Here is an 18,399-nt window from a genome sequence, read left to right on the forward strand (position 1 = left end):
TTGGACCCCAGAGCTTTCATTGGATGTGATTTGATTTGTTTCTCAGGCGTACAGTAATGCTTTCAATACGGACGCAGTTTCGTTTTCCACCACAGGGAGCAGCTGAAGACCAGGAAAGTTTTCACCTTGAGTATAACAAAGTGCCAGCATCTAAACAATATGGATGTGATCCTGTTATGCAGATCACTCAGGGTTAGCTTTATGTGTTTTAATATTTTGATATGGTTACATGATAGCTGAAAAGTCAACAAGTACACAGAGACAACCTAATAAGAAACCTAAACAGTAAAATGATTCCAGTGCTGGTTTATTATCAAATATCAAACACAGTGAGAAAACATGTCACGAGCTGAGCTAAGCAGCAATGAGTACACAGTAGCAGCTCAGTGTTAATGTGAAGCGAGAGAAGGAGTGGATGTTTTTCTGTATTTCTGTCCCCAATCTGTAAGATTGCAATTTTTAACATTTTGTATTGTTTCATGATTCCATTTAGAGTTTAATCTGTTGAGACAACGGCTTCAATTAAGACTAAATCAGTTATATTTTTCCCTGATAAACACTACTGATTTGAATGCAAAATTAAATAAGTGTAGCGTCTCTCTGTAGGCTTTAACCCAGCGTGTATGAAGCATCAACTAATCACAATCTCGGCATTTCTCTGACATTGTCTCACATTACATAAAAGCGCATTGATTCGACCAATTCCAGCAGCTCTGTATAGCACACCGCATGACTGACTATACATACGTAAACAGTGATGATGCAAGCATAATTACAATAAATTGCAGCAGATAGCTATGGTTGTACACTAAGATCCACTTTTCTGCTTGTCTTAAGATTCATGAAAGAAGGCAGCAGCATCATTTGAATCTGACATTCACAACAGAATATGTGTCATTACAAAGCCGATACAGTGCTGGTACAGTGTGTGTGATGTGTTCATCACTTCTAACCATTCCTCTAGCAAATCTCCCAGGCTAATAGTAATATGCAGTCCCTTCATTATGTTTATATGATGCACACAGCGATCCTGCTTCACATTCCTGCTTAACATTTAAACTCTTACACTCGATTGTTCTGTCAAAAGAATGTTTCCTTCAAAATGTCACAATATACAGTACTTATATTTCCATATAATAAAAGACAAGTATAACAATCTAAACACAACTTAATATATTGTTCACAATAACATTTTTTCTTTAAACTAGACCGTTCTGACATCTTGGTTGGACTGCAGTGATGTCTCTGTCTATCACAATTACTCACAATGAGATGAAGGACAAAAGGATGTCATATCAGAGAGCCAGAATATTCAACATTCATACAGTAACTGTACATTCCTCTTAACGAACATGCAATTTCTGTAAAAACTATCAAGCGACCTCATTTATCTTGCGAAAGGCATGAGAAAATCACACATCTTTGAGTTTACAAATTTTCAAGTACAGTATAAAGAAAACGAAGAAAAAGACATTCAAGAAAATGAACACATACGATATCTTTATCATCAGAAGATGTGGCTGTGTGTAAATATTAAGAAAATGAATAATTGTTGGGTCATTATGCTCATTCTTATCCTTCAGAAATTTAAATGTAGTAGTCGGAAAGTTTTAAACATTCAACTCCTGGTCCTAAATATAAACTCAGCAAAAAAAAAAAAAAAAAAAAAAAAAAACGCCCCTTTTTATTTTAAAGATAATTTTGTCAAATCCAAATAAGCTTTACAGATTTTTATTGGAAAAGGTTTAAACAATGTTTTTCATGCTTGTTCAATGAACCATAAACAATTATTGCACATGCGGCTGAGGAACAGTCCTTAAGACACTAACAGTTTACAGGTGGTCGGTGATTACGGTTACAGTTACAATAACTTAGGACACTAAAGAGACCTTTCTACTGACTCTGAAAAACACCAGAAGAAAGATGTCTAGGGTTCCTGCTCACCTGCATGAACATGCCATAGGCCTGCTGCAGGGAGACATGAGGACTGCAGATGTGTCCAGAGCACTAACCTGCAATGTCTGTAATGTAAGACGCCTGAGACAGTGCTACAGGGAGACAGGAAGGACAGCTGATCGTCCTTGCAGTGGAAAATTACATGTAACCACGTATTCCCCAGACGTGATCGAGAACTTGCAAATGCCTTGGTGGAAGAGTGGGGTAACATCTCACAGCAAGAACTGACAAATCTGGTGCAGTCCATGAGGATGAGATGCACTGTAGTACTTAAAGCAGCTGGTGACCACCAGATACCGACTGTTACTTTTAATATTGACCCCCCTTTGTTCAGGGACTCATTATTCTGTTTCTGTTTATCAAATGTCTGTGAAACTTGTTCAGTTTATGTCTCAGTTGTTGAATGTTTTTATATTAATACAAATATTTACACATGTTAAGCAACTTGCTGGAAATAAAAGCAGTTGAATGTGAGAGGACGTTTCTTTTTTTTCTGAGTTTATGTTTCTATTATGTATTGTGATGTTGTGGACAGAAATCTATTATAGATCATTATGAATAGGAAAATGTACTGAGACAACCTTGTGTTCATGCCTGTCTAATATGGAGAGGTAATGAAATAAATTAATTAATTACATTAATTAAAAGTTACTGGTGATTCCCTTTGGTTGTTCCTCAGCACAGCAATGCCATTTCCTGTGTAGATATTATACAAGCACATGTGAGGCATCCTGTGATCGGAATAAAAACCCATCCATGTTTCTTTAAATTCCTCTCAGTCAGAGCTTAATGTACTGCTCTACAGCCCACTTTGATAAGTTTCTCAGTTATAAGCAAGCAGGTTCCCTAGTCTGACTTTCTAAAAGCAGTGTAGAATTCCATTCACATCACTGTTTGAGATTTGATTGATGATTGACACATTATACTCAGCACATTATGTGGCTATAAGCTCAGACAGGCAACATGATTTAATGCTTAAATGTGATTATTTAAATTTAATTTCAAATATTTTTTTTAAATACCTGATCAGATTTGTATGTTTTGAGAAAGCAACAGCATGAGAATTTAAAGAATAAAACCGAAATCGATAATAAATATGTGTAAAAATTGCCCATTAAGCTTTTCCAACAGCTTCCGTCAAGCAATATGCTATTTAAATGAATTAAGACTGATAACAAATGGGCTTTGAGGAGCACAGGTGCACTGATAATGGTGAACTTTGTCTACCAGATGTATCCTCCATCATCAGTCTCTTCTGGTTCAGGCTCTTCCTCTTCTTCAGCCTCTTCTGCATTCTCCTCTGTCTCTTTCTCTTCTTCATCCTCCCATCCCACTCCACTGCCAAAGTCTCCAGAGTAGCCCACTAACTCATCTGCAAGAGAGAAAGAGACACTTGTGAATATACACAGTAGACAGCTTTTCGAATGGCTGAAACATTAACAAACTGTATGTGTCCAATATGAACAATGAAATATACAAGTTCTAACAAACTGTATGTGATCCAAAATATAAATATAAATAAAATATAAACTCATCATTACATTTGGAGACTATCTACAGCCTCATTCCTAAAGTAGGTATTTTCTAAAGTAGTCTATTAAAATATAGGATGATAGGAGAAAGGGGGTAGGACAAGTTTTCACCCTTCGGGTCGTGACCCCATGTGGTGTTGTTTGACGTGCAAATGGGGTCACAGGCAATTTTTTCTCAACCATTATTTATAATGTCCATAAATTTGACTGAATAATTTAATTATTATTGGGCGCACGGTGGTTTAGTGGTTAGCACGTTTGCCTCACACCTCCAGGGTCCGGGGGTTCGATTCCCACCGTGGCCCTGTGTGTGTGGAGTTTGCATGTTCTCCCCGTGCTGTGGGGGTTTCCTCCAGGTACTCCGGTTTCCTCCCCCAGTCCAAAGACATGCATGGTAGGCTGATTGGCATGTCTGAAAGTGTCCGTAGTGTATGAATGGGTGTGTGAACGTGTATGTGATTGTGCCCTGCGATGGATTGGCAGGGTGTACCCTGCCTTGTGCCCAATGCTCCCTGGGATAGGCTCCAGGTTCCCTGTGACCCTGAAGGAAGGATAAGTGGTATAGAAGATGGATGGATGGATATTATTATTATTAACATTTAATAAGCTTAATTAAATTTGGAGCTCCACTTAAGCCCATTTTACACAAGTGCTGTGTCCATCCATTCATTTTCTATACCGCTTATACCACAGGGTCATGGGGGGCTGTGTCCAAAACACCATAATTTTAATCAAAGTGGCCTTCATGCCTTTATGCTGGCCGCACTTACCAACACACACATGCAAATGGATTCTAGCAAGAAACACTACAAAATACAATTTAATAAAGATCTTATAATATAAATAGCACGTGGGCAATATTTCAGTCTGTAGCATATTAAAGTGCAGGCTCCAGTGATCAAATCTGCGAAACTGCCTCAGAGTATAGAAGTGAAAATCACATTGGATTAACAAATGTTATATGATCAAATACAGTACATGATTACGGATATTTGCATGTTATATTTACTAAACCAGTGCAAAAAAAAGTTCAAGAAAGCATTGTATAGTAATACCTGTTATAAGAATTGTAATTGTATAGGATACCTGTTACCATAAAGGGCATACCATTTTATGATTTAGTATGCTTGTAATGCATACTTTAAAATAGACAGCTGTAATTGAAAATGAATGAGTTCTGGACACTTCAAAACACACACTATAACAGGTAATACACTAATATTAAACTCCAACAAGTCTTTACCCAAGGGCCTAAGGACAATATTTGAAATATTAAGGATGCTGTTGGCCTTTGCTATAATGGTATGGGCAGTGAATCTCATGGAAATCAATACGTCCAATAATTGCTTTCCATGTTTAACAGCCAACAGCAATTTTACAGGACCAGGTGATGCAAACACTCTTTTCTCATGATATTCCCATGTTCCAGGATGATACCCCAAGATATACTGTTGAAATTATTCAAGAGTGGTTTGATGAGCACCTGCATGAAGTCAAGCACCTTCCATGCCCTCCCCAATCACCAGATTTCAACATCATTGAATCTTTAGTCAATCGTAAGTTCTGGAATGCAGACAACAAAGTACACCTACTTCCTTCCTCTTGAAGAATGGTCCAACATCCCACCACAAACCATTCGGAACTTGTATGGCAGCATTCCAAGAAAGATTAAAGCTGTTCTGGAGGCAGGAGTTGACCCTACTCCTTACTAGCTCCTTGATACTAATATATTGTTATGGGTTTCTCTTATTTTGTCCAACCTTGTGTTCTTACACATTTATATTATTTAGTGTCAGAAATGTCCATGATTATTGGCACAAAGCATAAGATTGCAGTAATATATTCTTTATATTTTTGTGACCATCGGTGAAGTGTGGCGCATGTTACAGATTTCAAATGCCACAACCTCCTGTTGCGCTGCTCATTTATGACCTTGAAAAACTCCCACAGAGCACAAATGTGGAAAAAATCAGCTTATTCCCAACCAAACTAGCAATATCTACACAATATACAAGCATATTACACTTACACATGGTTGAAAGTAGAGCCTGAAGTATTAGCAACAATCCTTTTGTTTCTCATTTTGATCATCAAGGCTATTTAAACTGAAAATGAATTGCCAAATGCCTAATTAACAAACATTTCTTTTATTCCATATATACCACTCACCACAGTCAGGCTTGCCATGAACCCTTGACCCGGTGACCTCAGTGCCATGAAGGTCAACACACCAGCATTCTGCTCTGCTCTGGTCACACTGTAGCTTCCTGTAGTAGCCATCCTCATCACAGCTCGGGATGAACATACCTACATACAAAGAGCATTGTTAAATATTCATTTGCTCTGTATTTTTGTGAGAGCATGAAGTCAGCTATGCATAAGTCATTTAAACAGCAGTATATATTAGTGATTATTGTTGAACAGTGATGTCAGAGAAAGATGGGGTACATGAATGGCACTTTAGAGATTAGAGATTAGAAAGCATTTATAAAAAAGATAAGAAAGCTTATCAGTAGCCAAAGAAAGACTCTTCCAGCTATTTCCGGTTAATGGACTGAAGCTAGAGCAAAAGGCTGTGGTTTGATCCCAGTGATAGCAGGCTGTTATTGACACTGTGTCCTTTAGCACAAAAACCTTCCTGTTCGGTTTGGGGGCCGATGTACAGTATGAAGGAAATGTACATTTACATGTAACATGTAAATTATTTTTCCCTAACTGTGGTAAAGTTAAAAAGGTGATTTCAATTTTAATGTGTTTTCCCCCATATATGAATCAAACAGAATTTCTGTAGACCCAGAGACGTCACTACTGTCTTCTGTACAGGGATGGATGCTGTTAACAAACCAGTGACAGCATTATGACTGGTTCATTGTTTGTGCCTCCTGAGGGGACATCTGTCATCCAACACAGTCAGTCTACATTACAGCTCAATGCAGGTGTCTTATACATCAGCTAAAATGTAGAATGAGAGTGGGGAGATCATATGACAGGGTGACAAAGAGGTACTGTGAAAGACGGACCAAGGGAGTGAGAAAATAAAAAAAGAACTGATCAGCCTGCTAGTTGTAAATAACAACAACAACAACAATAACAACAATAATAATACATTATTACAATTTATTAAAGGTTTATTTAAAATGATAATGGACATTTTTCATTTAGATTTAAAAACAGTTATATAGTTGTTGTTTTTTGTTTTTTGTAATTCTTCCTCCAGCTGAGCTACACAAGCACACGTACAAACACACACAAAAAGCCCCTGGGAAATGTTAAGCTTCTCTCTATCTCTTGTTCTCCTTTTAGCCCCATAATCCCAGTGTAATTAGCAGTAAAACCATAACAGTGGCCAGTAATCGACCTAATCAACCCAAAACTGTACCTTCTGCTGCCCTATTGTAGAAATTACACAATTACTCTATACACACACACACACACACACACACACACTATGATGTACCTGGTTTCCTCTTGGCTACCTCCTTCACTTGGAGTCTCTCAATCTCAGCCAGACAAGGGGGCTCTAAAGGACAGAAGACTCATCTCAAATGGTACATAATCAAAATGTCTCAATTACCAGAACAATCTTTGCATAACTCCACAGTGTCATAATAAAAGCTTAATCAAAATGTGAAAATGGGAGAATTATATCTCCTCCAATCAATAGATAAAGAGAGATCCTAAATCAACTCACTCTCCCTCCAGAAGCAGAGACACCATTCGGCCGTGGACACCTTGCCATCACGGTACGAGTCGCAGGAGTTGAAGAATGGTCTGATACACACCTCATACTTCTCTAGGTTTATAGCAGCCAGCTCAGCATGGTCCAGGTAGAGGTCATTGCTGGTGTCCAGCTTGGAGAACATCCAGCCAATCGAATCTTTGCAGCCTGCCACCAAGTTCTTCTCAAACACTGCAGCAGGAGCAGGAAGAGATCACTTAATGTATGTGTGTATAATAACCTAGTGAGTCAACGTGTGTTTATTGTCACTAAAAGATAAAGTATGTGCTGTTACTAACCTGAAGCTGTTCCTGATCCCTGTCTGCCAGAGCTGTTCATTTTAGCATTGCCATGGAGAAGCTGGAACCAATCCCTGAGCCTGTCCCCCAAATCTGCCAAGTCCTGTCCCGTGCAGCTCTCTATAGAGAGAGAGAGGGGGGAAAAATCTATTAAATTTTATTTGTTTAGCGCATTTCACAATAGACATTGTCACAAAGCAGCTTTACAGAAATCCAGGCTTAGACCTAGACCCCCAGTGAGCAAACCAGAAGCTCAAGTCACAAGCAAAACCTCCCTGAAACAACATAAGGAAGAACCCTTGACAGGAACCAGACACAAAACCCATCCTCTTCTGAGCAAAATGTAAAAAGAAAACAGAAAAATAGACAGTAGAAAGAAACCAAAGGTAATATGCAGACATCTTTGTATTCACCGTCCTTGGGCCTTTCCACATTTTGTAGTATTAAATCCTACAATTGAAATGGATTTACCAGGGATTATGTGTCATGAATTTATTATTTTATTAGCTAATGAGTGGAAGTCAATATTGTTCGGCCAGAAAAGGGACACTCATTCATTACTGTACACAGTGCATTGGTCTGTAATTTAAACCTCAGTGTCAAGTTAAGATTAATCCCAACTCCACTGCTCATCTTCTCCACTTTACCCGATATTCTTTATGTGCTTCACTGCAAAGTGCAAAAGGATCATCTGCTTCTGCTGGCAAGACTTGTAGACTGTGGCAGCATTTTATATTTATATAATGTACTGTAGCTACAGTGCTGTGAAAAAGTATTTACCCCATCCTGACTTCTTCTCTTTTTGTGTATAACTCATACTAACATGTTCCAGATAAAGATAAAACAAAGGCAACCTGAGTAAACACAAAATACAGTTTTTAAATGATAATGTTATTTATTCAAGTAAAAAAGTTATCCAATACCAACTGGGCCTGTGTGAAAATGTATTTCCACAAATCTATCAAACTGCATTCATAATGGGGTTCAGCAACCAGGCCTGATTACTGCAAACCCTTTTCAATCAAATCAACACTTACATAGAACTTTTTCAACAGCATGAAGTTGGTTAAAAGGTCTTACCCAGGAACTATACCAAAATTGAAAGAAATTCCACTATATATATATATATATATTCTTATTTACAAAAATTTATGTATATTTACAACATTACACTGTCATTAAATTACAAAAAACTTGTAAACACTGCTGTCTAATATAGCTGCTGAGGGCATGATGGTAAATTTGAGAGCTTTTTCTCTTATGACTGCCATAATCCATCTGTCTATATTATTTTTCCTCTCTTGGAAAGTCATGGGAAAGAAATACTGGCCTTTTTTGCTCTTTCACTGTTGGAGCAAATGGTAATGCAAAAAGGATATTTGCTCTGGTCTCCCATATACCTCTCTAGATGTTTACCCTGCTATAGTTTACTTAAACGCAGAAATGGATGTATATGCATGAACACAATCCATTATAGCTGATGTATCATGTAGCATGATTGAAGTGACGTGCAAGTCTTAAAATTGTTTTTGGAAATGTCTTGAATATGGTATTAAAAAGAATTAAATTTGAAGTGCTGACACCTGCAGATACCCTGTTGACAGCATTGGACATTGAAAAAGTCAACACTATCATGCTGTGTTCCTGTGCTTCAGAGGAAGCTTGTAGTGTGTACTATCACTGTACCATCACAAAAACACAGTTGACAGCTTTTTCCACACATATTTCCACCTTGTCAGGTCGTACAGGATTACATGGCGGTTTTGTTTTTTTTTTGTGATTGTTGTGGCCAAAAATGCTTTTTCTGCGGCTTTTTTCAAAATGTTTGATGCAATTTGCGGAGTTTTTTGTACTTTTTTTTTCAGAAAACTACTAGAATTGGCAAAATTGCAGTTGCATGAAATTGTTTTGCTCGGTCTTTCACAATGATGCTTGTTGGTAAATGAGACCTTTTAGAAGTACTCATGTTCAGCGTATGTGAATCGAAGAGAGCTTTTGGTGAATGCATGTCACATGGCGATTTTGAAAAACTGCAAGCTCTGAATTGTGTGATGAATGAGTTCATTTCTGCGATCACAAAATCCTGGAGGGACTGAACTGTGAGAGTTTGGCACAAGATGATTCAATTTGTTCAAATAAAAAAATTTTGATCATGTGAAGTACAGGATCGCTGATTTTTAAATTGGTTTGTCTTAGAAATAAGGATTCAAAAAGCACTAGGAGCATAGGATATAATAGAGAACATGAACAGTGACAGATGGGTCTTAAAAGCAATCCAAAATATGTTCCAAAAATCTAAATTGTGTATTTCAGTGTTGCCTATTGGCTTTTACAAACTTACATAAAAGTGAAAATTCAACTAAGCTCAACAATAACGATAAAGTATATACCATTACATTAGTCTTTGTGCGTGTGCGTGTGCGTGTGCGTGTGTGTACTCACCTGGTTTGGAAACAGAAGGTGTTTCTGTCTCAGGTTTTGGAACAGGCTCACTAACACATGGACAGGGTCCTGCACACTTAACAGCTAGCGTTTTACCACTCAAACATGCCTGCTGCTCCAGCTTACACTAGAGAGATGTGTGTTTTTGTGTGTGTGTGTGTGTGTGTGTGTGTGTGTGTGTGTGTGTGTGTGTGAGAGAGAGAGAGAGAGAGAGAGAGAGAGAGAGAGAGAGAGAGAGATTAAAATAAAATTACAATGCTTTCTTTCACTTCATTGCCATTCCATTATGTCCATCTCCATCATTTCCATACACACAACATGGAAACGGACTATAATGTAATATGTTGTCAATTTATTTGTATAAATATACTGTATATTTTAAGTCCTAAAATATAAAGCATCTTTGTATAGTGCACAAAACACATATAACATGTAACATTAATATTAATGATGTTTGTGTTTGAGTATATATTTTATGCTGCAGGTGTAGAATGGAGCATTTTCCCTTATAAGAGCAAGAATGTCCATTTTGAGTGTGTGTGTGTGTGTGTGTGTGTGTGTGTGTGTGTGTGTGTTGGAATGTGCCTGTTGTTAAGCATGCGGGTGTGAGTGTGAGAGAGTTTTGCTGTAGCTGAATGCAGCACTTTGATTAATGGCCTTCGATGATTTGAGCGGCGGATCACTCGCCTGCTGCTGGATTTATTGATTTATGTATTGTTTTTAATTTTGACCTTGTGCACATGAGTGATAAAGCAAAATGCAAGCATCATCCTGTCCACCTTCTCTTCCTCCCTCCTTCTGATTCTGCTCTCTCATTCCCCCTCAGTCCCCCCCCCTTTCACTTCTCTCTCACGCTCTTAACTCTAGTCACCCATATAAATATTTGATTTGGTTCCTGGTTGAGCAAGATGGGAAAATCAGCAGTGCTAATGCACCATTTTGTGTGTATTTGTGAGTTTAGAGTGTGTATTTGCACGTGTGTGTGTACCTGTGAAGCATAGTTATGTCCATCAGATCCGCACACAGGGTTTGAGGCTGACAGGGGACACGGTTTACAGCTGCTTACGTGAGGCTTCATGTCAGGCTGCCTGATCCTACAATTCACCAGAACACAGAAGATCAGTGGAACGTCCTGTACACTGTACCACTGATTTGAATGTCAGCCCCAATGTATGATTATAATCATTTATATTTTTAGCGCAAACATTTTCATGGTATTGGCATATCCAGAAGCTCTACATAAATATGATGTACTTGTTAGACCATTATCCTATTAGCACCGACAGCCATAAGGAAATGTACTAAAGGCAAGTGATAACATTTAATTCCTTGTTCAACAGCTTATAGCTACAAAAATGACCCATAATGTGATCATGCTGTTTCAGACTCCATCAACAGCTAATGGTGCTGAGAGAAAGAACCAAGCAATATCATTCCCTCATCTCTCTCTCTCTCTCTCTCTTTCTCTCTCTCTCTCGCTCTCCCCTATTGCTCACATTCGAACCCAGACATCGGGGGAAATAAACGCCCATTGCTACAGATATAAACTCTACAGGCAATGATGTTTCAGGTCATTAGTGCTGGCAATTCCATTGTAGCTTTTTAAAGATGTTCTCCTGTACACTAGATAAATGTGGCACACAAACCTTAAGTACACACATAACACAGTCATCACCTCACATGTGTATTCACCATTCACACGAGAACCCAAATGGATATGCATTTACAAAAAGAAAACACACACACATACAGTAATGCGTTACAATTATAATTAAAAAAAAAAAAAAAAAAAAAACAACCTCAGACGTTCAGAACTGTTATTTTGTGATCGATGGTCCATGGTCCATGCCTGAAATATGTTTAGAAGAAAATACAATATTACATTTATAAACCATGGAAACATTGTATAACTGGAAGGCCTTTGTTCAGCATACCACCCAGGTCTCCCGCTTTTTCTTTGTCTACCAGTTTGCACATACATAAGCTATGCTGTATAAATTATGCAATCTGGTTCATCCTGCTGCCTCTACAGTACAGTAAGTTTGTATTTTTTATTCAATACACTGTACTCTGTAGTAACTTTTAGCTTTTGTGCTGCATGTCTGAAACATTGCATGTCTATTTTACTTTCACTACTTTATGTAGTGCTGTGTACGGTACTGCTGTTTTGTTTTGTGTGCTGCAAAACAGTGCATGAGGATTGATTTCATCACGGTACACAGTATGTCTACATGGATGATATGGCAGATAGAAATGACTTCACTTTGCTGTTACGTGTACTTACAGGTGAAAATGAATGTCAAAATATAAGAATACAGAATGACCAGGCCTCATGCATCCATCCATCCATCTTCTATACTGCTTATCCTGCCTTCAGGGTCACGGGGGAACCTGGAGCCTATACCAGGGAGCATCGGGCACAAGGCAGGGTACACCCTGGACAGAGTGCCAATCCATCGCAGGGCACAATCACATACACATTCACACACCCATTCACACACCCATTCACACACTACGGCACTTTGGGCATGCCAGGCCTCATTTATCAGTCATTTATTGTGTACATTTTCCATAGGTCAAATCAAAATGAAAAATTCCCACCACATTTACAAACGTTTTGCTAGAGCTGATTTTTTTGTACTCGTGTGTGCATGTTGATAAATGCCAATCGGCCGTAAAATACCAAGCACGGTCACAGAACATAATAGGCAAAGTTCAGAGAGCTGAAAATGACAAAACAATGCCTAAAAGATGAAAGAGCACGTCCAAAGCACAGTGTACACTAAATCTCCCAGTAATGCAGCTCAGTTATTGCAGAGCATCAGCTATCACAGATCACACTACCTATTCTTGCTTTTATAGGATACCAATACTTTTGTCCTACTTTTGCCAATTATACCATTTGAAGCCTATAAATTCAGGTTCAGATTAGTGAGTCTCCTAAGGCCACTTTCATACCGGAGTTTCTATTAGCTGGTAAATACCGGTTTATGAACGTTAAAAATGAAAAATGTCCGATAAAATAAAAAAAATTGCCAGACACACTGTCCGGTAAAAATATTACAAAGCAAACATTATACAAAGTACGGTCACAATTGCACACTTAAATAAGGTCTCTGCCTGCCCAAAATGATTAAAATTATTTTCACGTTTCTCCTGTGACATGTACTCTGAACTCCAGTGTGTCTCTGCAGTACTCTCAAGCTGCAGAAAAACGCTAGACACATTCGATTTTACTTCAGCAGCAGAACGCTTCTTCCCCATGAAAAATCACAGAAAATAGTCATAAAAATAAAGAGAAAAATATTAGTATGGGTAATTATACGATTTTTATTATTTTAATATTTCTTTGTAAATGAAAATATAATTCACCAGTGTATATATGTATTCAATCCTATGAGATGAAAGAGAAGCAGTGTCTGCTATTTCTGTCACAGGCTTTGAGCTAGTTGCAACTGTTTTGTTATGTAACACAGTAATATTTAATGGTGTTTCTTACTTAACTTAAATTGTGCATTCACAGAAATGGGTCATTTAGGCTATTGTGCCCTAAAATTATCTGTAAATGATGTTTCATTTCAGTAACCTCTTTATGTATTTCAAAAATAGCTGTTATAGATCTGTTACTATTTATGCCATGCCTTCTCTTTGTAATATTTGTAAGGTTTAAAAGGCACAAAGCAATTTAGTTTATTTATGTCAAATATTGATGAATGGCTGTTCATAATAGGGTTTATGTGCATTAATCACTGATATTATATTTACGCAATATCGCACGAGCAAGAGTGGTGTTATACAGCACGGCTGTGATTTGGCTGTAGGCACAGCTGCCACAGGTAATCACAGCCGTGCTGATATTCAGTACAACAGCATGACTGCAAGTGTGATATTGCTTTTATACAACTGTTCTATAAAGAAGAAATGAATATCGAGTAACTGACATTTCAGACACAATACGGCCAAATATTTTGTTCATTTTTGTTCTGTCAACGTAAATAGTTCCCAAAGAAGCCTGACTCCATGACAGCCCGTAATAAGCATAGTAACAGTTTTAATGTTACAAACTAACTAGTATAATAGTATACATTAAAGTCAACCTAAAAGACAATCTTAACTGTTTGTATGCCAAATAAAATTTCACAATTTAAATGACCTATAACCCTAGGCTGATATATAGTAAGTTGATAATATTTTGCATTAAATTCTAACCTTGTGATAAAAATAGATAATGTGACAGTTACTAAGTAACTAAGGCCATCAAAATTTATCGCACAGTGATCAAAGTTCTATTTTTAAGTTATTTATAGCTTATACACACCTATGGCTTGAATTGACCAGCTCATTGATACCATTTTGTTTCAGAGTTTCTTTTTGTGTGTGTGTATTTTCAGTAGGTCAGCATGCTTGTGACTTGCCTGTGCTCCAGTTTCTTGCGGTTGATGCACATGGGTCTCTGGTAGTTCTGGGACACACACACTTTGTTCCAGTTGCATTTCACCTTCTGACATGGGTCCTTGGTGGTGTCCACACCTGCTGGGAAATGAAAATGTAACTTAACTACTGATAACTTCTCCTTTTTATAGCATTCTCTTCACACCACAGATGAAAGGTAGACAAAGACTTCAGTGAATATACACAGTATACAGCTAATTCATTTATTCATTTTCACTAACTGCCTCATCCTGATCAGGGTCACGGCAGATCCAGAGGTGAAACACAGGGAGAACTTGAAACTCCACACAGACAGTAATCTGAGCTCAGGATCAAACCCAGCACTCGCAACATTACAGGCAGCACACATTTCTGCCCTATACAGTATAACCCATGAAGCAAATATTTTAAAAAATGTTGTAGTTTCCTTATAACCTGTTCCTTTGACACATTATCTCTATTAATATTACACAAAATGCTACTGTTGGAAGTTTCCCAATGTCTGCACCAGAACAGCAACCACAACATTGAAAATAGTACTATCTGTACTTGGATACTAATAAAAAGTAATAAAAATAAAATGCACCAAAAACATGTTTACATCAGGTTTTAGATCCAGTTAGAAGCTTTATTTTATGAAACTCAGATCGTAAATAGCATCTTCGATCAAACTAAATATGAATTATTCAAGACAATAAAAAAAACACCACTTCACTCAGAAAGTAAGAGATAGAGCACACTACACGCTAAGGTCCATGCTTTGTTAGAGAAAAAGAGATCTGTTTAAAAAGTGTGCTTGAATCACAAGTAAAAAAAATAACATTCTACATCTTACCACACATCTCACTGAAATATAGGCACTAGGTTAGCATTCGAGACTGTTCGTACCTCATCAAAATAAAATCACTCCTCTTCTCTTTCCCTCAGCTTTCACTAACCATGCTGTGCAGAAAGACAGTATCTCAATGGCATACTGAACAAAGGAAAACTAAAGCTGAAGAATAGGGTAGACTTTCAAAAGCAAAGCAACCACCATCATTCCTGAGCAGCTTTCTGTTCGTGTGATGCTGATGGCTTATGTTATAAACCGCTGGTGGCTTGGTGAGGATGGATTGTGTGTTGTTTTTTTTCTGCCTGTCACATTCCTCTCTCTCATTGCTGTCACTCTGAGGGTTTAATAGTCCTCAGCCCACTCATTCTGTTGGAGCATGGGACTCCATACACCAGTGCACACAGCTCTTATTATTCAACCTGACAGCTCGCTCACATGAGCAAAGCTGCTAACTGGTTTCCAGGGAGTTTGTGATTCTCAATTTGATCATCTGACGGAAAAGAAAAAATCTAAACTTATATACAGAATCGAAGCACTACAACGAATTTTAATTTCATTTTAATGGCTTGAATATGACAGAGTAATTCATTTTGTTTCGTATATATATATATATATATATATATATATATATATATATATATATATATATATATATATATACGAGGTAGGAAAAGTCCCGAATATATATACGAGGTACGATCAGTCACGAATGCTAACCTAGTGCCTATATTTCAATATGTAGCAGATGTCCCAAATTCAATCGAGTGTCAACCTTCGTGGGGCCAGAAAGAAGACGTTTGATGCGTTCTCTGGGGTACGGATGCGGGGCAGTCTCTTCTGTATCGCGGAGATATGGCACAATATCCTCGGCCTGGCTTGGGCATGGACCAACGGCTACCACACAGCCAGCAAAGAGAATGAAGCTCAAGGCAGAGCCCGAGGGGGGAGTGACGTAAACTATGGAGTTTGAGGGGTGAGCAATGTTCACCGCGAGGTCACAAGGAGGAGCAAAGTTCTCTCCGCGAAGCATGAGGGGGGAGCAATGTCCTCCATGGAGCAAAAAGGGGGAGCAACATGCAGCGCAAAGCAGAGAAACGGAGTGACGTCTTCAGCAGAGCCTGGAGGCAGAACGACGTCCTCCGTGGAGCAGGATGGCAGAGCGACATCCTCAGCCGAGCATGAACGCGGAGAGATGTCCTCAGCGGAGAAGGAAAGCAACGCAAAGTCCGAAGAGAAGCCTGGCGTACTGACGTCCGAGGCAGAGCAGGGAGGCAAAGCAGAGCTCTCAGCCGAACCGGGAGGCTGAGCGGCGTCCTCAGATGAATATGGAGGCTGAGCAGCATCCTCAGTCGAGCAGAGAGGCTGAGTGAGATCCACAGTAGGGGAGGGAGAGTGGGGAAAGATCTTACGCTTTCAACCATGTTTCTGTGGCACTAATCCAAGATTCCCTCCCCTCTGGTTCCAACCTCAGGGACTCCAAGATTTTCTCTTGGGTGGAAAAATAATCTGCTGAATCCATTGTGACGGTCTTGCATCCTGTCAGGTTATGGAGACGAAGGCAGATGCAAGTGCATATAAAGATTTTAATCAAAGAAAACACAATCAACTAAATATATAAAACATGAAATATGAACTATGGGCATAGAGAAATAACATAAGACACTAGACAACATAACAACAGCACATAAGACAAACACAAGACAATGGGTGCAGTGCAAAACGTGGCTTGTGTACAAGTGATCAGCAGACAGACATGTGACGTGATCAGGTGAGGTGCAGCGGCTGATGGGAATCGTAGTCTCTAGTCCTTTTCTGGTATTTACATGACAGATATCCATGAGAGCAGATTATTTTTGAGGATTTTTTTTAACAAAAGATAAAAAGGTTAAACAAAAAAGACTTCAACTCCTTCATGGCAAGCATCTTTAGTACTTAGTAGAGCACCCTTTTGCTGTTATGAACTGCTGCAAATGAGATACAAAGCCAGACACCAGCTTCTGGCAATGTTCCTGAGGAATCTTAGCCCATTCCTCATGAGCAATGGCCTCCAGTTAAGTAATATTCTTTTGTTTGCATGCTGCAACCGCCTTCTTCAAATCCCGCCAGAGATTTTCTATGTTCAAGTCAGGTGACTGTGATGGCCCTGTAGAATCTTCCAGGACTTCTTCTGCAAACAAGCCTTGGTGGAATTTGAGGTATGCTTGGGATCAATGCCTGTTGGAAAGTCCAATGATGCCCAAGCTTCAGCTTCCTCACAGACAGCATGACGTTTTCTCCTAGGATTTTCTGATACTTCGATGAATCCATCTTGCCTTCCACACGCTGCAGGTTTCCAGTGACAGAGGATGCAAAGCAGCCACAGAGCATCACTGAGCCACCACCATGCTTGACTGTGGACAGAGTGTTCTTTCTTCATTCCTCTTTCTCCAGACATACCGCTGATCCATCGTACCGAAAAGTTCCAGGATTGTTTCATCGCTCCCCAAAACAGAATCCCAAAACTTCTGTGGCTTATTGATATTATTTTGAGCCGACTTTTCTTGTGCTTTTGGGTCAGTAGTGGTGAACATCTTGGAGTTCTGGCATGGAAACCTTCTGTATTTAGAATGCGCCTTACTGTGCTCACTGAAACAACAGTGCCTGTTGCCACCAAGTCTTGCTGCAGGTCTTTTGCAGTCACTTGAGGGTTTTTCACAACCTGCCTTCTCAGGTTGCAGCCGTTGACAGCTTCTTTTTTTCTGCCCTGTCCAGGTATTTCATACATTTTCTACCCCTAGCCAGTTCAGATATTTCATGTGCTCCAGCTCAAACACACCTGTGGAACTAATAAAGCCCTTGATTAGTTGCATCAGATGTGCTTGAGTGAACACCTGTTTTGCATATTTGTGCTGCTGTGAGGGATTTTATTCAGGATATTGAATAATTGTGAAACCGGAGAAATCATTATAAGTTGCATTTTCAGTTGAATTTGGGGAAACCACTTGAAGCATTCGTTGTGTTTAACTATTTCAAATGCTTTTGTTTGATTTGTTTAATTTGTTTCATTGCAAACACTGAAAGTCATTTTGACAATAAACCTGATTTTCAATGGGGGTTGAATAATTTTGATTGCAACTGTAGATTTGCTGACAGGTCCATTTAATTCAGTTTGTATAGCATTATTTACCCTTGATATGCTTCCTGTTTTAT

The 18,399-nt window shown here is 38.7% G+C and overlaps 1 protein-coding gene across 1 annotated transcript in view; it reads right to left on the reverse strand.

The window, feature by feature from the left end:
• Positions 1 to 296: 296 nt before the first annotated feature.
• LOC108274097 (SPARC (osteonectin), cwcv and kazal like domains proteoglycan 2) overlaps positions 297 to 18,399 on the reverse strand; it is a 55,254-nt gene continuing 37,151 nt past the window's right edge. Inside the window, exons 3-10 of the mRNA XM_053685183.1 lie at positions 14,363 to 14,477; positions 10,936 to 11,041; positions 9,948 to 10,074; positions 7,506 to 7,625; positions 7,180 to 7,398; positions 6,946 to 7,008; positions 5,658 to 5,795; positions 297 to 3,328 (exon numbers count right to left, since the gene is read on the reverse strand). Of these exons, the coding sequence (XP_053541158.1) occupies positions 3,180 to 3,328; positions 5,658 to 5,795; positions 6,946 to 7,008; positions 7,180 to 7,398; positions 7,506 to 7,625; positions 9,948 to 10,074; positions 10,936 to 11,041; positions 14,363 to 14,477 (1,037 nt within the window). The 3' untranslated portion in view covers positions 297 to 3,179. The remainder of the gene's footprint in view (positions 3,329 to 5,657; positions 5,796 to 6,945; positions 7,009 to 7,179; positions 7,399 to 7,505; positions 7,626 to 9,947; positions 10,075 to 10,935; positions 11,042 to 14,362; positions 14,478 to 18,399) is intronic.

This window comes from Ictalurus punctatus, chromosome 13, assembly GCF_001660625.3.
Source record: "Ictalurus punctatus breed USDA103 chromosome 13, Coco_2.0, whole genome shotgun sequence".
Taxonomy (NCBI): Eukaryota; Metazoa; Chordata; class Actinopteri; order Siluriformes; family Ictaluridae; genus Ictalurus; species Ictalurus punctatus.